The 8,012-nt window shown below is 44.3% G+C and overlaps 1 protein-coding gene across 1 annotated transcript in view; it reads right to left on the bottom strand.

Moving 5' to 3' along the window:
• Positions 1-777: 777 nt before the first annotated feature.
• LOC117532649 (potassium/sodium hyperpolarization-activated cyclic nucleotide-gated channel 2-like) overlaps positions 778-8,012 on the bottom strand; it is a 30,855-nt gene continuing 23,620 nt past the window's right edge. The window contains exons 6-8 of the mRNA XM_034196036.1: positions 7,643-7,883; positions 7,385-7,549; positions 778-6,905 (exon numbers count right to left, since the gene is read on the bottom strand). Of these exons, the coding sequence (XP_034051927.1) occupies positions 5,953-6,905; positions 7,385-7,549; positions 7,643-7,883 (1,359 nt within the window). The 3' untranslated portion in view covers positions 778-5,952. The remainder of the gene's footprint in view (positions 6,906-7,384; positions 7,550-7,642; positions 7,884-8,012) is intronic.

Raw genomic sequence — 8,012 nt, 5'->3', positions numbered from 1 at the left:
TGTGTGTGTGTGTGTGTGTGTGTGTGTGTGTTGTGTGTGTGTGTGTGTGTGTGTGTGTGTGTGTGTGTGTGTGTGTGTGTGTGTGTGTGTGAAGGAAATAGTGCAAGGAAATATACAGAGAGGGAACGGGTGTGAGCTGCTCCTAGGCTGCTAGGAGTGTCCTTGGACTGCCCTCCTCTCTGACGCACACATCCACCCACCCACCCTTTCACACACACACACACACACACACACACACACACACACACACACACACACACACACACACACACTTGTTCATTTACTCCCTCCTTGATCAGACAAATACAAAACTAGGCTTGCATGTGTACGTACACGCTGCTAGGTACAGGCCCAGGGACAAATACACTTGCTTCTTCGTTCACTAACAAAATGCACACACACACACCCCCACACATACCCACACACGCAAATTGGTAAGCTCTTGGACTGAGCTCAGACATCTCATCAGGGATGCAGCAGAGCCCCTGTCTGCAGAGAGAGACAGAGAGAGAGAGAGAGATCTCATCTGATGTGAAGTAGAACAACGGTGGAGGGGTCCTAGTTGATTTACATGGGTGAGGTGTGTGTGTGTGTGTGTGTGTGTGTGGTGTGTGTGTGTGTGTGTGTGTGTGTGTGTGTGTGTGTGTGTGTGTGTGTGTGTGTGTGTGTGTGTGTGTGTGTGTGTGTGTGTGTGTGTGTGGCAACCAATGGTACATTCACATCCAACACAGCATGGCAACCAAAAAACGACAATGAATAAAAGTCCACACACGGAGGTTAGTATGCCAATGCGCTCATCTTTTTATTGCACAACAATGTATCGTCTTTTTACGAACGCTTAAACGACATTGCCACTGACTGACAGACCAGCTTATTGAGAGAGACCAGGGTGTGGCTCTGTATTCTTGGCCATCAGAGGTGGTGGACAAGACAGCCTTTTGGACGCAGGCCCAAATCAGCCCCCCCACTCCCATCGCCACCAGCTGTGCATCTCAGTCTGAAAGGACTGGACGGCAACAAATATCGCCAGCATCACAAGTATCCCCCTGATCCTTTGAGATCGATTTGGAAGTGCTGCGGCCCGGGCTGGGGGCTGATTTGTCCCTGGACTGTAGACATCAACTTAGACAGAGCTGGAGTTCTGAAATACTTAAAACTTGTTGTTAAGAGCAGAAGCAGAGCACAGCCTGAGACTGTTGCAGATTGGCCTCCAGAGAGAAAGAGAGACACACGCTGTGTCAGATATCTGTGCTGTTGTCTACATGGTGCTGGTAAAGTGTGTATGGATGCCCACACTGAGCTGCTCGGGCAGGCTGTGGAATAAGTCTAGGGATGTGCTGGAGTCTTTTATAGGAGCATTACAGTGTTGTTTTTTAGTGTGTCGTTACCATGTAACACTTTTCCAGCTTGTGCTGGCGTCTCTCTCAGCTTCACATGGGTTTTAAACCCCTAAATGGCATCATATTCTCAAGTGGGACCAACATTATAGAAGGAAAGGCACAGGAACACACACGCACACACAAACAAACTCAAGCACACAATACACAGAGTCCTGAAGCAGAGAGAAGGCTTAGGTAAGCTAAGTAGGCTACAGTAGCTACGACACAAAGGTTTAACTGTTAGACTAAATAAAATCATTGTACAGTAGTTGGTTCACAACAATGTCTAGGTAGAAGGTCCCACTAAGAATCGTACACAGAACTCTGCGTAGATAATAACAATACAAGCATGCACTCTGCTGTTATCTGTCAAGGTAACTCAACCCTGGCGTCGAGCTTGTGACTGCTGTGGCTCGTGAGCCAAATTCAGCCTTAGAGAGATATTTTATTTTTTTAATGGCAAACCAGATCCATGTTCAACTAGCATATAGTTCAACGACCTGTGCAACACTATGGTTTGGGAAAGATGTTCCAGCAGTCTAGTTTTATTCCTGTATTTATATTGTGCAGTCGTCTCCACAGTTTCATTAGTTATTTTCTTTCTTGCGTTTAGCTCTGTGCACTAAGAAGGTCGTCTAAGCTAACATCCAGACTGCCGATATCCACCAGAAGCCTGTCAGAGCTCACCCTCTCACTGTAGAAAATGTTTCTTATACAGCAGGTTGCGGTAAACACGACAATGTGCCCCACATCTGTGTGTATACCATATGTACAGAACATGAATGTACAGAGTACAGCGCGCATGGTGTTGGAAGGCTCAAACCAACAAAAATGTGCAATTTTGTGTTTCCCAAATCAGGGGAAAATTATATATACTGACATTGTCATTTAAATTCAGGAATACTAGTCTGCATCTAATGTGTTTTTTTGTTTTAGTTTTTTTTTACATATATTGCAAGTTGAAAATAAAAACAGATATTTGCATTTTTACAGGCACATACATACCACAAAAATAGACTATGTGGAAACTAGATATACTAGGCACAAGGTATATACAGTCCATGTGCATGGGGCACATTTCAAAAACAACAATAAAACCAAATGTACTGATAAATCAAATACAGTACAACAAAAAGAATACCCTGATTTGCTAACATATCAACACCAAGGCATTCAGTACCCTTAATATCTGGTACAGCAAGAATGAGAGGTTCGAAACTTAGATACTCTCAATAATTGTCAGTCAGTGTCAAACATGTATGAGGGATTTCAATCCCACTTCACAGCAAGTTCCAGTAGAAGAGCCATTAAAACAATCGCACTTTGAACCCCCCCGTCATCAGGCAGATACAGCGCTATATCACATTGACGGTGGCTGGAAGCAGACTGACTGAACACACTTGTGACACAGACACACAACAGATAACTGACAGAAGTATGTGCTTGGCCCGGGCTGTATCAGCCTCATGGCTGCGGGTTGAAACTGAGTGGTACTGATCAAAGTGAGTCTGGGATGCCGTCCTTTGAGTGGGAGTGAATTACACACTACAGTATCTTACTTGATGGACGCAATGAAACAGAGACGGTGCCTGATATTGCCTGAAACATTAGCTCTTTAACTCTCCTCCCATCTTGCTCTCACTGACTGTGGACTCATTCACATCATATCAGCACAGTCCTGATAGCAGCTTAATAGGGCAAACTCTGGTATTAGCACAAAGGAACAGGGAAGAGGACCAATTGATTGCACTGGAACAGTATTGAAGCACACAACAGCTATTGACTCAAATGGACGTGATTCATTCACAATCTTATTGGCATTTTGGCATGAACCTTTCCCATAGGAAAAAATATATCAGCAGGTCACCCTTGAAAAAGAGAGCAATGACCTCAATGGGATTCACCTGCATAAATAAAGGTTTGAAATGAAATATACACAGTTCCCGCTTTGCTGATGGATCGGGCTTCAGCACTGTGACCCAAGAATGGCAATGAACCAGGTTTAGTGCATGTTACTGATCAAATGGAAAGTGGAAATGTAGATGCTCCATAATGACAATGATCCAGGGTTTACAAGCAATATTATAAAGCCCTTGGATAAAAACAATCACTTACACCTTGTCTAAAGATTTAAATAGCTCTCAAGGGATCAAACTAGACGGCAGCGAGTTTTGTTAATAACAATCTGCCTCCATTCAATAGACCCATGTGTTTCTCCGGCAATCAAAATTCAAGGGGAATCTTTCGGCACGGTTAAATCAACAAGTTGATTATGGGAGGATGGATAAGTCTACATAAATCAATAGAGAGCCATGCTGCGGCAATCAATACATCCCTCTGGAAAGGTAGCTAACCTGAGTGAAATGTCCATTGCATTGATTTCACAGTTTGGCTAGGGGTCGATGCTCGGAGCTGGAAAAGTTGAACACAATGTTTGTTTAGCACATTGATACAGCTGCCTGTTTTCTTTCCCAATTAGATTCACTTTTCGTCCTTTACAGTTTAACCAGATAATGGGTCCCGGGGAAGTACTGCACCCGTTTTAAAAAGAATAGAGCAATCGATTTTCATTTTGATTACAAGGTTGAAGTGCAACAGCAGGTGCTTAACTAAATGTCCTCAGTGCTCGTTCTGGACCGAGGAGTTCAAAGTGGTTACAACTCGCTCTCGTTCACGTCCACCTCAATACATTAAAAACAATTGATATTCTTATGCAGATGTGGGGATTGGATTGGGTGTGTGAGGGGGGGTAACATACAGGTTAAATACAACAACTTTCTGCCCAGAGAAGCATCATCAAACCCAAAAAAGATTGCAAAGACACTCAGCAGCACATATAGCAATGCCCACAACCCCTTGGCATCATAAAAGCCTCTTTAGATGTCTTTCCCTTTATTTACATGGCAGTTTATATCTGATTAGCTGTCTTCCTTCTCTTATGGCATACATTCAGCGAGAGAAGGCTTTTAAGTTCAACAGGATCAGAATATTTTGAACAAATAAAACCAAGCCTCAACGCAATCCTGTAATTTGAGCAATAGGTTTGTTTAAGATCGAATTGTTGTGACATTCGTGGGAGTTTCGGCTGATATGGGGCACATAGAGACTTTGATATGGAGCAAAGAGTTTTTACAAGTGAGGCGTTAATGCCCCATATTGCCCACCCCCAGTCATTTTACAATTTAATATCTTCAAATGAGATTAAAGTGACATTTTTGAGGATTCCTCCTGTGACTCTAAACCAGTTTTGGGCAGTTTGTCCCGTCTATACAAAAATGAAACTGCACGTCCTCTCATTCCCTTCAAACATTTTTGGTTAAGGTAACAACATGGTCACTGGATTACAATACTTCAAGTGAAGCCACAATAGCTGCTGGATTCTTTAAGAGTTCACATTAAAAAGAAAACAAAGGAAATTGTTCCTGTACAGCATATGTATTGATATTTATATTCATATATATTTATATATAGGCGGGGTAGAGTATTGCAGAATTATATTGCATGTGTTAATCAATAAACCTAGACAAAAACAAGCAAGTATACAGTATGGGTTGTTCACAAATGTTACCTTCGATAAAGCTCAGATTATTTAACCACCTTTGCATTCAGGGTTACAATCAGTGCGCTGACCAAACAGCTGACCGCCTCCCAGATGTTTCATGGAAATAGGTCAGTGCCACCGTCAGCATGTCAAACCAATTGCGCTTGACAAAGTGTAGTGTGTGAGTCCATTCTCTGAAAATAGAACCAAAACGTACCAACAAACTCACGCACACAAACTTACACCCACATATATACATACACACAAACCAAATATATGGCTTCTAACGTTGAATCAAGGCAGTTAAATAAATGGCATTTCTTCTATGTTCCTTTTTTAGTTGATACAGACACAACCAGACTTTGTGTTCAAGCTCAACTTTGGTTTGGGTAGATACAATTAATATAATATCCCTCCTTACTTTTTTCAACAACTATTTACACATCGATGTAAGATCGACCAGCGGTCTAAAACACTATTTTCACTACAATTTTAAACAATATGAAGAGCAATGTGTTCTTTTGCTACGACAGCTTATACAGAAAAATTACACTCAGAACACTTTTGAACGCTTAAAATGTCATTGTCATTTGACTTCAAGTCCCTGATTTTCATTTTTAAGTCCAGCTCCTGCTAGATTGCATTGCATGGATTCTACACAGTATGCAATAGTTACATGAATCATACTTTTCTTCATATCTTTACAGTAAAGACAGCGATATACAGTAGGTGTTTGGAAGCAGAGTGTAAGGGGTGATACTAAGACTAAAGGTGCTGGGACAGTAATCTAGACCAGTTCCACCTTAAGTTATACTAGTTTAATTGTATAGACTCCTCCTAGCCAAAGTGTCTCAAGGCTTTGAGTTGCTCTTTTCCTTCTGCTGACACCAGCACACAGTGCATCCTGGTCGAATGACGGCTGACGCTGGCGCTAGCTGAGTGGTCATTCAGCAGGCTGACAGATCAGCTGGACTGACCTAAAACAAACAGATTCTCCTACAAAAAAGGCATCTTTCCTGAACCCTACCAGGGTCACAAGTTGGAAGACAGCCGGGATCTGGCAGAGTCTAGCTCTGGAAGGCTGACAATTGAATCTTTCTTAGGAACTCCAGAGTCTGGAGGTCCTGATCCAGCAGCTGCTGCTGCTACTGCCCCCATTCCAGCAGGTCCACCAGGAGGGGCTGTGGAGGCAAACGCCACCCTCGGTTGAGCTGCTGCCGACCTTCCTACCCCTGAGGGCCCTGGCAGGTTGGGGTTAGGGGCCTGAGGAGGACCAATGGAGTTGTTAGAGGTGCGGGTGGACTGTGGAGGGCTGGGGACTGCAGAGGCAGCTGGTGATGTCTTCTCCTGGGGGAGTGAGAGCTGGGAGGCAGACCTGGCCCGGGTATCCTGGCTCAAGCTACTTGCATGAAGGGAGTGGGTGCTCTTGTGTGAGGCAGGCCTCTGCTGGATATGAGTGGGGCTGGGTGCATGGTGCTGTACCAGGGACAACTGGGAGCCAGAGGGTCCCGCACTCGCCATGTACTGGAAAGTCCGTCCTGAAGCTGCGAGCGGGCTTTGGACAGGCGGGCTGGAGATGGCAGATCCAAACGCCCCTCCGAGCGTCTGAGGGGGTTGAGATTGAAGTGGGGACATGGCGACTGGGCTGGCCAGGCTTTGCATCACGTGAAACCTCCGCACCATGCGAGGAGACTGCAGAGTTGATGGACCCACCAGGGGACTCGCCATCTGAGGACAAAAGCTCATGGCCACAGCCTGCTGGAGAGTGGCGATGGCAGAGCCTGACTGAGGCTGGCTGGGGGGGGCAAAGATACCGCCGATGGAGGGAGTCATGGACATGGCCCGCGGCCGCTGCAGGTCCACGCGCTTCACCATCTCACGGTCGTACTTGATGATCTCCTGGATCATCTCGTTCTCCTGGTTGTTCAAGGCACCAGTGTTGAGATCATGCTGAACCTTGTGCAGCAGGGTGGAGTTATTTTTACCTTCAGACAAAAATAAATTGATAGGTTTATTACAGAGCTGCATACAGACAGGCCAGAGAGGACAAAAAGCAGAACACATAATAAATATATATGGAAAGAAAGAATTTGTGTGATGTGCTTCACACCAGGTACATCCTCTAGCAGAACAGCCCCGAGGATAATGGATGTGTCACCCCACACCCAATCTAATGTTATAGTGTCCCATGTCATTCTGAAGGAACAGCACGACTCGTTTTACTTCCTATTCTAACATACATTTTCAAAAAACACATCTTTAGAACAATATTATTCTGTTCTCTGTACACAGGGTTCATTTTAGCATTTGTATTTGATCAAATAGAGCCATGTGTAGAGATTCAAAATAATACAATACAGATGTTACGTGATTTCGTTCTAGTGATATGGTTGACTGCATCGATGTGCCCATATGTCGGCCTCTAATATCACGTATGCATGCCCTGGAAGCATGCCCTTTTTACCTATTCGGTCTAGACGGTCAATGGCAACAGTCTCAAAGGCGCGTCTCATCATGGGATATTCTTCCAGCACCTCATTGAAGTGGTCCACAGACAGTGAGTAGAGTCGACAGTAAGTCTCTGCTCGCACACTGGCCGTTCGCCGACCTCTCGTCAATAAACAGATCTCTGAAAGCAGGAAGGAGAAAATGCATCAGTTTTAAAAAAAGAAACTCAAAATGGCACATCCAGAAAAAGACGATGCCACAAACTGTGTCCTACCTCCAAAGTAAGAGCCATCAGAGAGTTTCATTGCCAGGGTGCCCTTGGTGATGACGCTGCAGACTCCGTGCTGAATGAAGTACATCTTTTTCCCAATGGTGCCTTCCCTTATTATGTAATCATGCGGCTGGAATACCTCAAAACGCAGCTTGGTCAACATGGCCGTCACAAAGTAGGGCTCTGCGTTGGCAAATAGCGGCATTGTCGCCACCAGCTTGCGACAGTTGAAGTTAACAATTTCCTAAGAAAAGACATTGTTTTGGTGAGTAACGTCTGTTACGTCTCTAAAGTACTATTTTAAAAATCAAACATGACGAGATCATAGTGCAAACTATGACTAATCTTAGGTTTCTCAAATAATCTTATAGTA

Source organism: Gymnodraco acuticeps, unplaced genomic scaffold, assembly GCF_902827175.1.
Source record: "Gymnodraco acuticeps unplaced genomic scaffold, fGymAcu1.1, whole genome shotgun sequence".
NCBI lineage: Eukaryota > Metazoa > Chordata > Actinopteri > Perciformes > Bathydraconidae > Gymnodraco > Gymnodraco acuticeps.
This window is presented reverse-complemented; position numbering and strand designations above follow the sequence as displayed.